The sequence below is a fragment of the Mobula hypostoma genome, chromosome 9 (genome assembly GCF_963921235.1).
Source record: "Mobula hypostoma chromosome 9, sMobHyp1.1, whole genome shotgun sequence".
Lineage (NCBI taxonomy): Eukaryota > Metazoa > Chordata > Chondrichthyes > Myliobatiformes > Myliobatidae > Mobula > Mobula hypostoma.
In genome coordinates, this window is record NC_086105.1 from 35,700,833 (window position 1) to 35,719,725 (window position 18,893).

The 18,893-nt window shown below is 40.4% G+C and overlaps 1 protein-coding gene across 2 annotated transcripts in view; it reads left to right on the top strand.

The window, feature by feature from the left end:
- The window catches only part of LOC134352362 (RIB43A-like with coiled-coils protein 2), a 55,243-nt gene extending 37,651 nt beyond the window's left edge, over positions 1 to 17,592 (top strand). For both annotated transcript variants that reach the window (XM_063059671.1, XM_063059672.1), the window contains exons 6-8: positions 552 to 779; positions 9,281 to 9,447; positions 17,387 to 17,592. In XM_063059671.1, coding sequence (XP_062915741.1) covers positions 552 to 779; positions 9,281 to 9,447; positions 17,387 to 17,468 — 477 coding nt within the window. In that variant the 3' untranslated portion in view covers positions 17,469 to 17,592. The remainder of the gene's footprint in view (positions 1 to 551; positions 780 to 9,280; positions 9,448 to 17,386) is intronic.
- The last annotated feature ends 1,301 nt before the right edge of the window (positions 17,593 to 18,893 follow it).

Below are 18,893 nucleotides of genomic sequence, written 5' to 3' on the forward strand. Positions count from 1 at the left end.
ATCTGGAAAGAAGTCTGACCATTTACCTCATCAATTCCTTCATGTATTTTGTATTTCTCTATAAGATTCCACTTCAGGGGACAGCCTATCTTGCCTCTCCTTATAACTCAAGCTTTTCATACCCGGTAATATCCTCGTGAATCTTTTCTGCACCCTTTCTAGCTTAGTGACATCCTTCCTACATGCAATATTCCAAGTACAATCTCACAAGTAACCAAATGTGCCTTAAGAATCATCAAGAGAGAAAGTTTTTCAGTGATAGAGTGCAATTGAAAGGAGTAACATTAATGCTGGGGGTGCATAAAATGGGGTATGTTAGATTGGCTGCATAGCATGTGGCCTGTTTATCTTCCTGCTGACATCAGTGGAAAGGAAGTTAGGCTAATTCAGGGCTATACCTGATGCTGTTCATTTCATAATATCAACCAAAATTAATGCTAGATCCACTAAATGAAATGGGGAGGCCAATCATCTTTTATGATTCTCCCATGTTTCATGTAGAGGAAATAAAAAGTTCTAAAAATGTAACATTTTACTTTATTGTGGTTTAGGCAACTGAAAAGGCTACAAGGCAAAAGCTGGAAAAACAATATGAGCAAGAAGATAATTTAATAGAAATTGAAAACCACCTACACAGTGATTTGCTAACAGAAAATCCAAAACAGGCATTAAGTGCATTTGGACCAAATCGTGTAATTGTAGATCGTTGGAAAGGAATGACACAAGATCAAGTGGATGATATCATTCAGAAACAGAAACAGCAAGTCCAAGAGAGAAAGGTATTAGTGATTGCCAATTAAGATATGTTAGTGATTGTCAATTCTGGGCATTAACTGTAAACTGTCTTAATTTTGTTCACCTTGTCTGGGCATGGAGACTTCCAGTGGTTTGATCATTCCTTGTGTATGATACTAGATAATGAATGGCAGCTGGATACTTTATTATGAAGCCAGTTTTGCCTTTCATGCCTGACAGATACACATCTTTACAGCAATAAGTCACTTATGGGATTAACAGACTCTGATTATTTTTACTGTCCTTTGTAACTGAAAGTCACGGGCCAAATCAGATGTTTATACATAGTCTTGGGTGTCATCATCTACTTTCGAGAATAGAGAAGAATCAACATTTAAAATATATTGTCCATATTCCAACCAGTAGTAAACACCAAATGATGTCACTATACATTCACTAAGCACAGTAAATAATATTGTTAAGTCATTCTGATCTTTACAAAAATTGCAGAAAGTGTACAGCTGTCATATCAAACTACTTATGAATATTTGGTATCAGCAGTGAGCATTGTTTATCGGTATTGAAACTTTCCATACAGGGAAATCAGATCTTTTCCAAAAGGCTGATACCTCAACTAGTTTTCAGTTGATATCCTTACAACTTAGAGTAGGTGACTATAATGAGAAATTATATATGAGAATAATTTTTCATGGAATGCTCTGATGACTTACAGTTATGCAGTAGAATGAGAAAAGTAGTACATGAACTACAGAAAAAGGAAAACAAGTTCCACCATGCTGAGTTATTAGTTATGTTTCCTTTTTTGTGTGATTGATGGTAAGGAAGATCAAAGTCTTTCAATCAATTGTAGAATTTCATCAGTAAAGTTCAAAAATATCACAATTCAACCAGTACATGTTTAGAGCATAGCTAAGTTCTTGATTAGTTAATGAGGGACATTTTCAAATGCTACATTCCAATTATATTCCTACTTCCAAGTTTGCGCTGGTGAATTATGGTGACATGTTGCGGGCTGCTTACGAAACTTCTAAATATACCTTTTCTAAATTACTCTACCTGCAATCTGCAGCCTGCAATGTCCCTTTAAGCAATGTTCTTTTGAACTGTCTTACTGAACTAGTGATTTCACAATCTTCTGAAGGACTCGGCGGACTTAACTGTTAAGTGTGCAGATACAGCACCTTTAAGTGGACAAAGGTACATATCCATGGCAGGAAGAGGGAGGAGCGGAGAACTACAAGCCATACTGAAATGCCAAGCAATGGAAATTCCTCTACCCAGCATCTTGTTAGGAAATATGCAGTCGCTGAAGAACAAGACTGAGGACCTAAAGGCAAGAGAGTAGTATCAGAGGATTTGCTGTGTTCTATGTTTCTTAGAGACATGACTCACTCCAGACACGCTGGATATGTCAGTAAGATCCGAAGGCTTCTTGATACACAGGATGGAACGCACTGCTGATTCAGAGAAGGCAAAAGGTGGAAGTCTGTGTTTCATTATAAACTTATTGTGGTACTTAGATATGGCGGTCTTGTTGTAATCTTGTTCCCCAACCTGGAACATCTAATGATTAGGTGCTGATTTTTCTACTTACCAAGAGAGTTCTCCTCTGTGATCCTGACCACAGTTTATATAACACCAAAAACTGAGGCTAGTCAAGCACTCGTGATACTTCTGTCCATTTATCATCAGCATATAACCTACAGCACCAGGGGCTTCAACACACTCAACCACTGCTATACTATGAGAAGGAATGCCTATCGTTCCAGGCCAAGACCGTATTTTGGGAAATCTGATCATTTGGCTGTCCTTCTCCTACCTGCATATGGGCAGAGACTAAATAGCAAGGTTCCAGAGATAAAGACAACAAAGAGGTGGTCAAGGGAGGCAGAGGAGTGGCAACGGGATTACTTCAAGTCGGTGGACTGGGCTGTGTTCAAGGACTCACTAGACGATCTGAATGAATACACCACATTTTTCATGGACTTTATAGAAGCAGTTGTAGACAGGTGTGTCCCCACAAAATTATTCAGTATCTTTCTCCAACTAGAAGCCCCACATGAATCAATGAGATCCGCAATCTGCTGAGGGCCAGATCAGTGGCATTCAGGTCTGGTGATGATGTAAGATACAAGAGTCCACTTACAAAATCTCCGGAAAGCCGTTTTGCTTGTGAAGTGGCAATTCCGGACCAAATTTTAATTACTGAAGGATGCTCGACAGCTGTAGCAAGGCTTGAATGTTATTACCTCTTTCAAAGTGAAACTAAGTGACATGGGTATCAACAAGGTTTCGCTCCCAGATGAGCTCGATGCCTTGTATGCTCGCTTTGTCTGTGAAAACATGGAGGAACCTTTATGAACTCCCACAGCCCCGATAACCCTGTGAATTCAGCCTCTGAGGCTGATGTGAGAGCATCCTTCAGGAGGGTGAACTCATGGAAAGCAACTAGTCCAGATTGAGTAACTGGCTAAGTACTAAAGACCTGTGCTGATCCGCTGCTTTAATCTCTCACTTCAGCAGTCTGAGGTGCCTACCTGCTTCAAGCAGGCTTCAATTATACCGGTACCTAAGAATAATGTGGTAACCAGCCTCAATGACTATTGTCCAGTAGCACTTACATCACAGTGATGAAGTGCTTTGAGAGGTTGGTGATGAAGCATAGTAACTCTTGCCTGAGAAGCAATTTGATCCGCTCCTATTTGCTTACTGGAGCATCAAGTCCATAGCAGGTGCCATCTCATTGACTCTTCCCTGAACTCTGGAACACCAGGACAACAAAGTTGCATACATCAGGATACTCTTTATTGACTACAGCTCGGTGTTGAAAACTAATAAGCTTCAAGATCTTGGCCTCAGTACCTCCTTGTGCAATTGGATCCTCAAATTCCTCATATGCAGACTGCAATCAGTTCAGAGTGGCAACAACATCTCCTGCACGATCTTCATCAGCACAGGTCCACCACAAAGTTGCATACTTAGCCCCCTGCTGTATTCGCTTTATACTTATGCCTATGTGGCTAAGCATTGCACCAATTCCATATTTAAGTTTGCTGTTGATGCTGCTGCCGTTGGCTGAATCAAAGGTGGTAGCAACTCAGCATATAGGAGGGAGATTAAAAATCTAGCTGAGTGGTGTCACAACAACAACCTCTCACTCATCGTTAGCAAGACCAAGGAGCTGATAATTGACTTCAGCGGTAGGAAACTGAAGTTCAAGAGCCAGTCCTCATTGTGATATCAGAGGTGGAGAGGGTCAGCAACTTTAAATTCTTCGGTGTTATTATTTCAGAGGATCTGTCCTGGGCCCCACACGTAAGAACAATTACAAAGAAAGCATGGCTGCGCTTCTACTTCCTTACAAGTTTGCAAAGACTTGGCGTGACATTTAAAACCTTGACAAACTTTTATAGATGTGTGGTGGAGAGTATATTGACTGATTGCATCAAGGCCTTGTATGGAACCACCAATCACCTTGAATGGGAAATCCTACATAAAGTAGTGGTTACGGCCCTGTCCATCACAGGTAAAGTCCTCCCCACCAAAACAGCATTCATAATAAGAATCAGGTTTAATATCACTGGCATATGATTTGAAATGTGAAGTCAAGGACTCCCATCACCCAGACCATACTGTCTTCTCACAGCTGCCATCAGGAATAAGGTACTGGAGCTTCAGGACCCACTACACTGGGTTCAGGAACAGTTATTACCCTTCAACCATCAGGCTGTTGGACCAGACAGGTTAACTTCACTCACCCTTCTATGAACTGTTCCACAACTTATGGACTCACTTTCAAGGACTCTTCATCTCATGTTCTTGATATTTACTGCTCATTTATTTATATTTTTTTATTTTTGTTCTCTTTTGTATTTGCACAGTGTATTTTGCACATTGCTTGTCCTGCTGGGTGTGGTCTTTCATTGATTCTATTGTGTTTCTTGGAGTTACTGTATTCCTGGAAGAAGACGAATCTCAGGGTTGTATGTATATGGTGATATATATGTTTTTTATAATAAATTTACTTTGAAATTTACACTATAGATTGATATATTAAAGATAGATAACTTTTTGTGATCAAAATGAATAATTCTGTTACTCGAAAGGTACATGGTTTAATAGAATTTAAAACAATATTTCAGACACAGTAATTAAAATGATTTAATCAATATAATTTGAGGATTCAAATTTAAAGAAAATATTCTTAGATTTTTTGATATAAATATAATATTTGATTTGGAATACTTTGATCAACAATATGTCCTCAATTATTTATGATTTTGTTCTGCACCCTCTTTCCTTTACCTCAGTATCACATAATTGATCTGTGTATGAAATCTGTCCTTAAAAAAAGACTTTTTGAGTGGAAAGAAAGTTCAGTTCTGATAAGATCCTTGTGTACACAGTAATTTATTGGTATGCTTGCAGTTACAAAAATAATCTTGAGTTTGTGGAGAGTTTATCCAAACCTAGTACTTTCCTGTATCTATTAGACCATGTTAATACCTACCTTATAATTGCTACATTTGAGTTAACTGCACCAATTGCTACTTTTTTGTGTAATGGGGACACAAAATTGCGTTTTGTGTACAGACACACTGAAGTTTGCAAACATTGAAAATGCTGTACCTTTTCATTTACAAAGCTGGGATTTCACTGCTTCTCATAAAATTTGTTGGTATCTGCATTCCTATATGATACATGTTGATATTAATTGGAAAGTAAAAGATAAGGTACATATGTTTGGTTACAGCACTCAACACGCAAGTATTGGACCCTAGCTGCAATTTTCTCCACATATGTCCACAGGTCGACATTCACTAATCCGACTACCTGTAATCCGGTTCCTTCGATAATCCGCACTGATTTCAAATTTTCCATGCAACTGTAATTTCAAATTTTCTGGGCCACCATACCGATCTGCTGCGTATTGTTTTGGTTGCGCTAGATCTGTTCACGTGTTGGCGTGCTCTTGTAAGCACAGATAGGTGATTCCTGCTTGTTTTCCTGCATTTATTAATATCATTTGCGTGAGGCGCGGCCACCTGGCATCCGCCCACCTCACCTGCCAGCGGCAGGGGAGCTGGCACGCGCTGGGTCGGCCCGCTTGCCAGCAGTTGCGCACTGCCCTCCTGGTGTCGCCCAGCTGGCGCTCCATTCTCTTCTGCCTACGACCTCAGATTAGACGTGGTGACCCGCTGAATTAAAGCATATTACTAAACGGAGGAAAAGAAACTAACGAGGATTCCCTCAGTAACTGCGAGTGCAATGTAGTCTTTGGGGTAACTGCAAGTCTGTTTCTTTGCTATCACTTAGCTCATGCTTGAGTGCGGGTAGTGGGTGCGCTTTATTTTTTGCCGGTGGGGAGGGGGGATTGTTGCTCGCTGCCGCTTACGCGCAGGAAGGAGGAGAGCGGGAGGGGGAGCTCAGGGGTTCTAACATTTAACTGTCGTTCACTCTTTGGGTCACTCCTCTGTTTTCATAGATGGTTGCAAAGAAAAAGCATTTCAGGATATATATTGCATACGTTTCTCTGACATTAGATGAACCTTTGAATCCTTTGATATTTTAAAGGTATGATGAGGCAGTTAACTATTGCCTAATGTGATCCTTCTGTAATTCAGCATTTTCACTAATCCGGCACTCCTCAGGTCCCAATGATGCCGGATTATAGAAGGTCGACCTGTACTTTAGTGAGGTAAATATGCAAACATAAGTAAGTGTAGGCCAGTAGAGCCCTTGAATCTGTTCTAACATTCAATAAGAATCTGGGCATGAGAATGCAGATGCTGAAATTTGGAGTGATACTTGGGTCAGACAGCATCAAATGAACATTCAGCATTTCAGGTTGACACCAGAGGTTCCCGACTTATTTTATACAATGGACCCTTACCATTAATTGAGGGGTCTGTGGACTCCAGGTTGGGAACCCCTGATCTAGGCAGATGAAATCCAGATCTGATCCAGTCCAGGTGAATAGTTTCATCAGTTGTCCATTTTCCTCCATTAATGCTCTTGACTGTCTGAGTTCTTCCAGCATCATACTTGTCACTCAATAAAAATCTGGCTGAAGGAAATACGGCTTGTATCCCTGTTTTGAATATTGGCCATCATCTACCCTCCACAGCTCTTTAAGGTGGAGAATTACAAAGGATCAGTTCTCTCAGAGAAACGAAATTTCTCCTTATCTCTGCTACCCCTTATACTCCCTACTCTCAGACACCTGCATTTGGGGAAAATCCTCTCAGTATCTACGCTGTCACTCCCTTCTGAATCTAATATATATCTATAAGATCACTTCATTTATGCACACTATAGATGCCCAATCTTCTTGATACACCAATCCTTTCATCTCAGAAATAAACCTCATGCCCCTTCTCTTCACTGCCTACAATATAAGCAGAATCTTCCACAAAAATGGAGATGGAAACTATAAACAGTACTCTAGATCTAATCACATCAGCATTCTTAGGGTGTTGCATCAAAATTTGTTACTTTTATATGCTATGTCTCTTTCAATAAAGGCCAGAATTCCATTTATCTTCCTAATTACTTGCTGTAGCAGCAAGCTAACTTTTACTGTTTTACATACCGTGATCACCAGGTCTGTCTAGATATTTTGTAGTGTCTATGCCAGTATATTACTCCGAACTTATACACCCTTATCTGGTGTCTTCTTAAATGCCAAATGAACTTCATCTGTTATTCACCTTGATAATTGCATCCCCAAAGAACTCGAGTAAATTTGTCAACCATATTCCCTTTCATAAAACCATATTAACTCTATGATTTTCTAGATGTTCTGTTACTACCTCAGCAACGTCAGCATTTACTATTCCTACAGATATTTAGCTCCAGAAATTAAAGGATAAATTTCACCACACATCATTCTCCAGTAAACTGTCAGGACAAGTAAAAGCACAAATAATTACCCTGGTTTTATCAAGCCAGTTTTAGACTTGATTAAGCAAGTTTGATGTGATTCCAGTCTTCCAATCTTGGTGTCTTTTTAATAAAAAACAAAAATTATTACACAGAAACACTACAGCACACACATATTTGCTTTCCTTGCATTTGGAGTCTTCAGTATTAGAGTGAGAATATTTCTTTAGTGCACGTCTACCTGTGAAACAAAGTGAAGAAGGACTTGGGCCCTGAGTTCATCTGGATCCTAATAACTTATTAAATTTTGTGGGTTACCAGAGACAGTGGGTTGAATCCAAAGAGTTTCCAAGTATGCCACCTACAATCCAGAACTTGCTTCTAGCTTTCACACATAGTGCAAGACATCCACGTTGGAAGGATTGATCAGCTGGGCTGAGGATTTGTTTTGGGGGACTTTGAGGTTCATGTGGCACGTGTTCTTGGATTATGGTTAGCTTTTTGCTGTTTTTGAGTGGTTTGATTAGGACAATCGATGCGGACTGGGGCACTTTGGCAAAGAATGGCCCTGCAGCCTGCAGTGGACCAGCGGCATGGCGCTGAACTGAACTGAACTGAATATTACTGGACTCCTGGTTTGATATTTGATATTCTGTGTGTTGTTTGCTCACTTGTTGCTGTTTGCACTATTTGTTCTTTTCTCGCGCGTTGGAGTTTGATGCTTTCTTGAACAGGTTCCATGGTGTTTCCTTCGTAGCTGCCTGTGGGAGGACAAATCTCAGAGTTGTATTCTGTATACATACTTTGATGTATTTTGAACTTTGAAGATATCTCATCCTGCAAAAAATTCATATGATGTCCACTGGATTAGTGCATTAGTATTTGAATTGGCTTTTACAGAAAATGAGAGAATTATTGTATAAGATACATAAGTAAAGAGCTGAGTGTTTATTAAGATTTTTTTATCTGCACTAAGAGAGTATTTGGCCTGTGGAATATTTGACAGTTTATGTAACATGTATTACTTGTGCTGCGAATGTACAACAACAAGAAAACTTTCCAACTTTAATTAGGTGCCTCTGATCTAGGCCAGCATTTATGTGCCGGGCGGCACCTAATTAATTAGCTTGTTTATTTCGGCTTTTTTCTTAAAGATGTGCTGGGTGCGTTCCAACTACCGCTGCACCGCTGCATTCTTCGCGGCAATGTACCGGTCCGCAGCCCGGAGGTTGGGGACCACTGCATTAGGTGACTACTGTATTAATTACGAAATTCAACAAATCACAGGTATCTGAAAGCAGGCATCAATTTTTTTGTGCTGAAGAATAAATGTTGAATTAACTTATTAATAATTTGGAATAATAAATGAATTAATTAGTGTCGGTGTTGGTTGTTAACACAAAACATTTCATTGTACATTTTGATATAGCTGGGATAAATAATCTTGAGTCTTGAATCTAATACTCCCTCTTTTTTTGATGGGTGCATAAAATAAAATGCAGGTGAATACAGAAAATCCAATCACTTTTTTTTCTATTTGATAGCTATTAATAAGCAAAAATTATAATCACATTAACACAACTGCACTGAGAAATAAAGCTGGAAGTTACCAGAAAAAAAATTGTTACTTGTCTATACATAGAGACTGGAGGAAGAGGAACGTCAGCGTAATGCAGAATGGGATAGGTTACGGATCAATGATGCCCGAGCCTCTGTGCTTCTTGAACGGCAGCAACAGCGAGTACAGCGGCAGCTTCGGAAAGAAATGGATTGTCAGAACATGCTACTATGTAAGAACCACAAAGAACGGTGAGTGATTTAAATCCACATCTAAAGTCCTGAAAATTCAAAGATTGGCTGTTTTCTTCTTACATTCATAGAGAAACAAACAGGAAGAATATTATTTTTAAAATCAGTGTAATAGATTCAAAAGCACGGAAACAGTTTTGCCCCATTAACCCCACATTGAATACCAAGTTAATCCTACACTAATCCCATTTTATTTTTCCCACATCCCCATCAACTTCCTCTGATTCTACCACTTACCTACAGTCTCGGTCATTTACAGTGGCCCCTTAATCTACCAATCTGCATGACTAAGGGAGGAAACTCTAGTACTTAGGGGATGCCCACACAGCCACAGGGAGAACATGTCATCTCCATACAGATGACGTCAGAGTGAGGATTGAACCCAAACTGCTAAAACTTTGAAGTGGAAGCTCCAATAGTTGTGCTAATGTGATACCCCTTAAAACAAAGCAAGAGGCTGGTTAGTTCATCAACTCTATAGGCCTATCTGAGTAAATCCATTCCCCCATTTATTCTTTTACGCATGTTTATTAGTACACTCTTAATTCTTCTACCAGCTATCTGAACTAAGAGAAATTTACATTAGCCAAACTAACCGAACAACCAGCATGTCTTTTGGATGTGGGAGGAAACTGGAGCATTTGGGAAGAAAGTGCAAACTCCACTTTGGGGTTTAGATGTTAGCCTGGTTTCTGGAGCTGTGAGACATCTATACCATATGCAGCCCCATTGTATCATCCTAATATGTTTGGTGTAGAATGGTTAATTAGGTTAATTTCTCCAATTTGATCCAATTCCTTTAGTTATCATGCCAAAAACATTGAGAGAGATCTAAATTGGAAAATTGGTTTATTATTGTTACATGTACCGAGGTATTGTGAAAAACACGTCTTGCATATCGTCCACACAGTTCAATTCATCACAACAATGCATTGAGGTAGTATAAGATAAAATAAAAGAGTGCAGAAAGAAGTGTAACACTACAGGTAAAGTGCAATGCAGGTAGATAATACAGTACAAGGTCAGAACATGGTAGACTGCGAGGTCTACAATCCATCTTATCATAGAGAACCATTCAATAGTCTTGGTTATAGCAGATAGAAGCTGCCCTTGAGACTAGTGGTGCATGCTTTCATTCCTTTGTATCTTCTGCCTAATGGGAGGAGGGAAACATAGAAAACAGGTGCAGGAGTAGGCCATTCGGCCCTTCGAGCCTGCACTGCCATTCAGAATGATCATGGCTGATCATCCAACTCAGAACCCTGTACCTGCCTTCTCTCCATACCCCCTGATCCCTTTAGCCACAAGGACCATATCTAACTCCCTCTTAAATATGCCAATGAACTGGCCTCAACTGTTTCCTGTGGCAGAGAATTCCACAGATTCACCACTCTCTTTGTGAAGAAGTTTTTCCTCACCTCGGTCCTAAAAGGCTTCCCCTTTATCCTCAAACTGTGACCCCTCGTTCTGGACTTCCCCAACATCGGGAACAATCTTCCTGCATCTAGCCTGTCCAATCCCTTTAGAATTTTATACGTTTCAATAAGATACCCCCTCAATCTTCTAAATTCCAGAGAGTATAAGTCTAGTCAATCCAGTCTTTCATTGTATGAAAGTCCTGCCATCCCAGGAATCAATTTGGTGAACCTTCTTTGTACTCCCTCTTTGGCAAGAATGTCTTTCCTCAGATTAGGGGACCAAAACTGCACACAATACTCCAGGTGTGGTCTCACCAAGGCCTTGTACAACTACAGTAGTACCTCCCTGCTCCTGTACTCGAATCCTCTTGCTATGAATGCCAGCATACCATTTGCCTTTTTCACCGCCTGCTGTACCTGCATGCCCACTTTCAATGACTGATATACAATGACACCCAGGTCTCATTGCACCTCCCCTTTTCCTAATCGGCTTCCATTCAGATAATAATCTGTTTTCCTGTTCTTGCCACCAAAGTGGATAACCTCACATTTATCCACATTAAATTGCATCTGCCATGAATTTTCCCACTCACCTAACCTATCCAAGTCACCCTGCATCCTCTTAGCATCCTCCTCACAGCTAACACTGTCGCCCAGCTTCGTGTCGTCCGCAAACTTGGAGATGCTGCATTTAATTCCCTCGTCTAAGTCATTAATATATATTGTAAACAACTGGGGTCCCAGCACTGAGCCTTGCGGTACCCCACTAGTCACTGCCTGCCATTCTGAAAAGGTCCTGTTTATTCCCACTCTTTGCTTCCTGTCTGCCAACCAATTCTCTATCCACATCAATACCATACCCCCAATACCATGTGCTTTAAGTTTGCACACTAATCTCCTGTGTAGGACCTTGTCAAAAGTCTTCTGAAAATCCAAATATACCACATCCACTGGTTCTCCCCTATCCACTATACTAGTTATATCCTCAAAAAATTCTATGAGATTCGTCAGACATGATTTTCCTTTCACAAATCCATGCTGACTTTGTCCGATGATTTCACCGCTTTCCAAATGTGCTGTTATCACATCTTTGATAACTGACTCTAGCATTTTCCCCACCACCGATGTCAGGCTTACCGGTCTATAATTCCCTGGTTTCTCTCTCTCTCCTTTTTTAAAAAGCCGGGTTACGTTAGCCACCCTCCGATCCTCAGGAACTAATCCAGAATCTAAAGAGTTTTGAAAAATTATCACTAATGCATCCACTATTTCTTGTGCTACTTCCTTAAGCTCTCTGGGATGCAGACCATCTGGCCCTGGGAATTTATCTGCCTTCAAGTTACCTAACACCACTTCCCTACTAACATTTATTTCCCTCAGTTCCTCCATCTCACTAGACCCTCGGTCCCCTACTATTTCCGGAAGATTATTTATGTCCTCCTTAGTGAAGACAGAGCCAAAGTAGTTATTCAATTGGTCTTCCATGTCCTTGTTCCCATGATTAATCCACCTGTTTCTGACTGTAAGGGACCTACATTTGTCTTAACCAATCTTTTTCTTTTCACATATCTATAAAAGCTTTTCCAGTCAGTTTTTACGTTCCCTGCCAGCTTTCTCTCATAATCTTTTTTCCCTTTCCTAATTAAGCCCTTTGCCCTCCTCTGCTGGACTCTGAATTTCTCCCAGTCCTCAGGTGTGCTGCTTTTTTCTGGCTAATTTGTATGATTCTTCTTTGGAATTGATACTATCCCTAATTTCCCTTGTCAGCCATGGGTGCACTACCTTCCCTGGTTTATTCTTTTGCCAAACTGGGATGAACAATTGCTGTAGTTCATCCATGCGATCTTTAAATGCTTGCCATTGCATATCCACCATCAACCCTTGAAAGTATCATTTGCCAGTCTATCTTAGCTAATTCACATCTCATACCTTCAAAGTTACCCTTCTTTAAGTTCAGAACCTTTGTTACTGAATTAACTATATCACTCTCCATCTTAATGAAGAATTCCACCATATTATGGTCACTCTTACCCAAGGGGCCTCGCATGACAAGATTACTAACTAACCCTTCCTCATTGCTCAACACCCAGTCTAGAATGGCCTGCTCTCTAGTTGGTTCCTCGACATGTCGGTTCAGAAAACCATCCCGCATACATTCCAAGAAATCCTCTTCCTCAGCACCCTTACCAATTTGGTTCACCCAATCTATATGTAGATTTAAGTCACCCATTATAACTACTGCTCCTTTCTTGCATGCATTTCTAATTTCCTGTTTAATGCCATCCCCAACCTCACCACTACTGTTAGGTGGCCTGTACACAACTCCCACCAGTGTTTTCTGCCCCTTAGTGTTATGCAGCTACCCATATCGATTGCACATCCTCCCAGCTAATGTCCTTCCTTTCTATTGCGTTAATCTCCTCTCTAACCAGCAATGCCACCCACCTCCTTTTCTTTCATGTCTATCCCTCCTGAATATTGAACATCCCTGAATGTTGAGGTCCCATCCTTGGTCACCCTGGAGCCATGTCTCTGTGATCCCAACTATATCATATTCATTAATAACTATCTGCACATTCAATTCATCCACCTTGTTACGAATGCTCCTTGCATTGACACACAAAGCCTTCAGACTTGCTTTTACAACACTCTTAGCCCTTATACAATTATGTTGAAAAGTGGAAGATAGAGAATGTCTGAGGTGAGTGAGATCTTTGCTTTACCAAGGCAGCAAGAAGTGTAGACAGAGCCTACAGAGGTGAGGCTGGTTTCTGTGATGTGTTGAGTTGTGTCCACAACTTTCTGAAGTTTCTTGCAATTATGGGCAGAGCAGTTGCCATATTAAACCACCATGCATCCAGATAGGATGCTTTTCAGTGGTAGATTGATAAAAATTGGTGAGGGTCAAAGCAGGGATGCCAAATTTTTTTAGTCTTCTGAGGAAGTAGAGACACTGGTGAGTGGCAACTACGTGGTTGCACAAGGACAAGCTGTTGGTGATGTTTACTCCTAGGAACTTGAAACTCTCAACCCTCTTGGCCTCAGCACCATTGAGGTAAACAGAGGCATCTGCAGTGACCTCCTTCCTGAAGTCAATGACCAACTCGTTTGTTTTGCTATCACTGAGGCAGTGATTGTTATTATGACACCATGTCACTAGGCCATTTCCTTCCTGTACTCAGGTTGATCATTATTTGAGATGGGGCCCACTATAGTGGTATCATTTGCAAACCTGTAGGTGGTGTTAGAGTCTGGCCACAGAGTCACGAGTGTATAGGGAGCAGAGTAGTGGGTTGAAGGCACAGCCATGTGAGGTGCCAATGTTCGGAATAATTATGGTGGAGGTGTTGCCGCCCATCCTTATTGATTGCAGTCTGTTGTCAGGGGGTCACTCCAGTTGCAAATGGTGGTGTAGAATTTCAGGTTAAGGAGTTTGGAGATGAGTTTGCTTGGAATATTTGAATGCAGGACTGTAATCAATATATGGCAGTCTAACATGCATGTCATCACCGTTCAGACGCTTTAAGGTTGAGTATAGAGCTAGGGAAATAACTTCTACCATAGATATAGTTTGGTTGGAGGCAAATTGCAGTGGGTCAGGGTTGTCTGGGAGGCTGAAGTTAATGTGTGTCATGATGATAGAAACATAGAAAACCTACAGCACAACACAGGCTCTTCAGCCCACAATGCTGTGCCAAACATGTACTTACTTTAGAAATTACCTCTGGTTACCCATAGTCTTCTATTTTTCTAAGCTCCATGTACCTATCCAGGACCCTCTTAAAAGACCCTATTGTATCTGCCTCCCACCATCATCGCCAGCAGCCCATTCCACACACTCATCACTCTCTGCGTAAAAAAACTTAACCCTGGCTGATCCTCTGTACCTACTCTCAAGCACCTTAAAGCTGTGTCCTCTCGTGTTACTGACCAGTTTCTCAGAGCTACTGGGCAGTAGCCTTTAAGGCACATTACCTTGTTTTTCTTAGATACCTGGATGATAGTGGTAATCTTAAAGCAAGTAAGAACCTCAGATTGAAGCAGACAGAAGTTAAAAATTTCTGCACATAGCCCTGCTAGCTCATCTCTGTAGGATCTAAAGGCATGGTCAGAGACACAATCTGAGCCAGCCACTTTCAACAGGCTTATTCTCTGGACAAATGATCTTGTGTCCGTAATGGTGACTATGAGCCCAGATGCATTGGAGATAGTCAGGATGGATGGTGACCTTCTAATTCCCTTCTGTTCGAAACATGTGTAGAATGTGATAAGCTCATGGAGAAGGGGTACACTGTTGTCGGTGAAGCTGCTGTTGTAGTTCAAGGCTTTTCCAAAGAGGCCAAGGGAAAATTAATTTTATTGGTGAATTGGCCCATTGGCGCACTTTTGTAAATGTCCCTAAATCTGTAAGATATTTCATAATTTACTGATGAACCAGAGGGCACGGCCTCAGAATACGAGAAAATCCCTTTCAAGTAGAAATGTGGAGGAACTTCTTTAGCCAGAGGATATGAATCTGTGGAATTTATTGCCACGGATGGCTTTGGAGTCCATGCCATCTGGGTATATTTAAAGTGCAGGTTGATAGGTTCTTGATTAGTAAGGGCATCAAAAGTTATTGAGAAGGCAGGAGAATGGGGTTAAGAGGTATAATAAATTAGCCATTCAAATGATGGAGCAGACTTGATAGACCACTTGGCCTATTTCTGGTCCTTTGTCTTATGGGCTTATTATCTAACCTATTTTGTACACTGAAGACTTAATAGTTGTCTCTACAAGCATTTGGATAGACAGGGGCTTATTAGGGAGAGTCAACATAGCTTTGTGCGTGGTAGGTCATGTTTGACCAATCTGTTGGAGTTTTTCGAGGAGGTTACCAGGAAAGTGGATGAAGGAAAGGCAGTGGATATTGTCTACATGGACTTCAGTAAGGCCTTTGACAAGGTCCCGCATAGGAGGTTAGTTAGGAAAATTCAGTCGCTAGGTATACATGGAGAGGTGGTAAATTGGATTGGACATTGGCTCGATGGAAGAAGCCAGAGAGTGGTGGTAGAAAATTGCTTCTCTGAGTGGAGGCCTGTGACTAGTGGTGTACCAGAGGGATCAGTGCTGGGTCCATTGTTATTTGTCATCTATATCAATGATCTGGATGATAATGTGGTAAATTGGATCAGCAAGTTTGCTGATGATACAAAGATTGGAGGTGTAGTAGACAGTGAGGAAGGTTTTCAGAGCCTGCAGAGGGACTTGGACCAGCTGGGAAAATGGGCTGAAAAATGGCAGATGGAGTTTAATACTGACAAGTGTGAGGTATTGCACGTTGGAAGGACAAACCAACGTAGAACATACAGGGTTAATGGTAAGGCACTGAGGAGTGCAGTGGAACAGAGGGATCTGGGAATACAGATACAAAATTCCCTAAAAGTATCGTCACAGGTAGATAGGGTCGTAAAGAGAGCTTTTGGTACATTGGCCTTTATTAGTCAAAGTATTGAGTATAAGAGCTGGAATGTTTTGATGAGGTTGTATAAGGCATTGGTGAGGCCGAATCTGGAGTATTGTGTTCAGTTTTGGTCACCAAATTACAGGAAGGATATAAATAAGGTTGAAAGAGTGCAGAGAAAGTTTACAAGGATGTTGCCGGGACTTGAGAAACTCAGTTACAGAGAAAGGTTGAATAGGTTAGGACTTTATTCCCTGGAGTGTAGAAGAATGAGGGGAGATTTGATAGTATATAAAATTATGATGGGTATAGATAGAGTGAATGCAAGCAGGCTTTTTCCACTGAGGCAAGGGGAGAAAAAAACCAGAGGACATGGGTTAAGGGTGAGGGGGGAAAAGTTTAAAGGGAACATTGGGGGGGCTTCTTCACACAGAGAGTGGTGGGAGTATGGAATGAGCTGCCAGACGAGGTGGTAAATGCGGGTTCTTTTTTAACATTTAAGAATAAATTGGACAGATACATGGATGGGAGGTGTATGGAGGGATATGGTCCGTGTGCAGGTCAGTGGGACTAGGCAGAAAATGGTTCGGCACAGCCAAGAAGGGCCAAAGGGCCTGTTTCTGTGCTGTAGTTTCTATGGTTCTATGGTTCTATGGTACCGATTAATCCAGTATGTCAAGACAAGTAAGAGGACTATCGCACAGACATTAATATGGGCATATTTCTAGTCTATATGGGAGGATTCATAATATAGTTAAGAAAAATAATGATTTTGTTAATATATCTGAAAATAAGTAAACAAACCAAATTTATGTAATTTTCCCCATTGAAAAGAAATTGGCACTGCAAAGCTATGGACAGTTTCACAGCTTTTTCATCTCGATTTGAACAGAAGCAGAAATTATGGTGCCCATTAGCTTAAATGTAATAAACATCTGAAGCAGAGTATAATAATCCTGTAAAGACTACATGGTGTGCACAATACTTCCAGGGAGGAATGAAGTTCTAAGCATGTGTATTATAGGCAACTGGCTCACAAATGAAATTAAATGATTGTTTGTTTGATTTTTGTTTTCAGGGAGAGATTTCTCAAAAATGAGGTCTACGTGAATGTTCCAACTACCAAATACTTTGATCAGTTCAACACAACCAGCCGCTAAAATTGATAAGTTTGACTTCTGCTACACCCTTACATTTTTAAAGTATTTATGTAGATTTTTTTCACACAAATCATACTTCCCTATTGAAAAAATCCTCAAGAAAACAATGTTTTGTTAAATATTTAATGACTGTAAAAGAATTAAAAAAACAAAAGGATAGCAATTTTTATCTTTGAATGGTTTGTTATATTAACCAGAGATAACTGAAAAAATGAAGGGGTAATGTAATTTTGTTCTTTTACAAATGATGTTTTGAACCCTTTAATACTTCAAATAAAATCCTTCTAATTTAATTTATGGAAATCAAATCTTCTATCGTATGAGAACAATAGTGATCTGGTCTGTAATTTGGCAGTCAGATGATGCTAAACAGCTGCCTCCACCCAACTGTCTCAATGAAATCTACAGTTAACAGATTACAATTGAAATTAACTAATTAGTCTCTAACTTTACATCTTTTCTCTGAAGTATTTACAAAAGAGATCAAGAATTGAATAGAAACATCATTTTTGTTTATTTCAGCTACTTTGATTGTTAAAAATAATTCTACCTAAAATGTCTGCTCTCTAGTAGAATAACAATAAATGGAGAAATTTTACAATATATGAAGGACTAAAAAAAAACCTCTTGTCATGTGGCGAGACAGCATACTTTCCATTCTGGCATACACTGCAATTCTTCTGTCGCAGTGCAATGTGGAAAATTTTAGAAGTGTAAAACCTACGTAACTCAACAGCAAGGCAGATGTAAGCAACGTATCTGTATTTTCAAATAAGAGAATGAACATATGTGAAATACTCAATTATTCATTATTCTGTTAAAGTTTCTAGAATTTCCCTTTAATTCCCTTGCTAAATGCATTGGCAATAACTCATGCATATTCCATTACAAAGGAGTAGTACTGTTTGTATAAACTTGAAAAGCTTTGCTGATTCTTGTCAGAGCTGATAAGTGTCCCTGACACATGAAGTAATCCTTCATTTATCTCACCAGTCAACAGGAATTCTGCAGATGCTGGAAATCACCCCCCACCCCCGTCTTTCTTCCCGGACCTCCTGTCCCATGATCCTCTCATATCCCCTTTTGCCTATCACCTGTCCAGCTCTTGGCTCTATCCCTCCCCCTCCTGTCTTCTCCTATCATTTTGCATCTCCCCCTCCCCCTCCAGCTTTCAAATCCCTTACTCACTCTTCCTTCGGTTAGTCCTGACGAAGGGTCTCGGCCTGAAACGTCGACTGCGCCTCTTCCTATAGATGCTGCCTGGCCTGCTGCGTTCACCAGCAACTTTGATGTGTGTTGTTTATCTCACCAGTAATTTTTTAAATGCTTGTTTCTGTTGTAACATAAACATATCCCTTTCTTTGTACTCTCACTAGATGTGTACACAAACCTCTGTTTCTACCTCCATAATCTTTGGTTAATTCT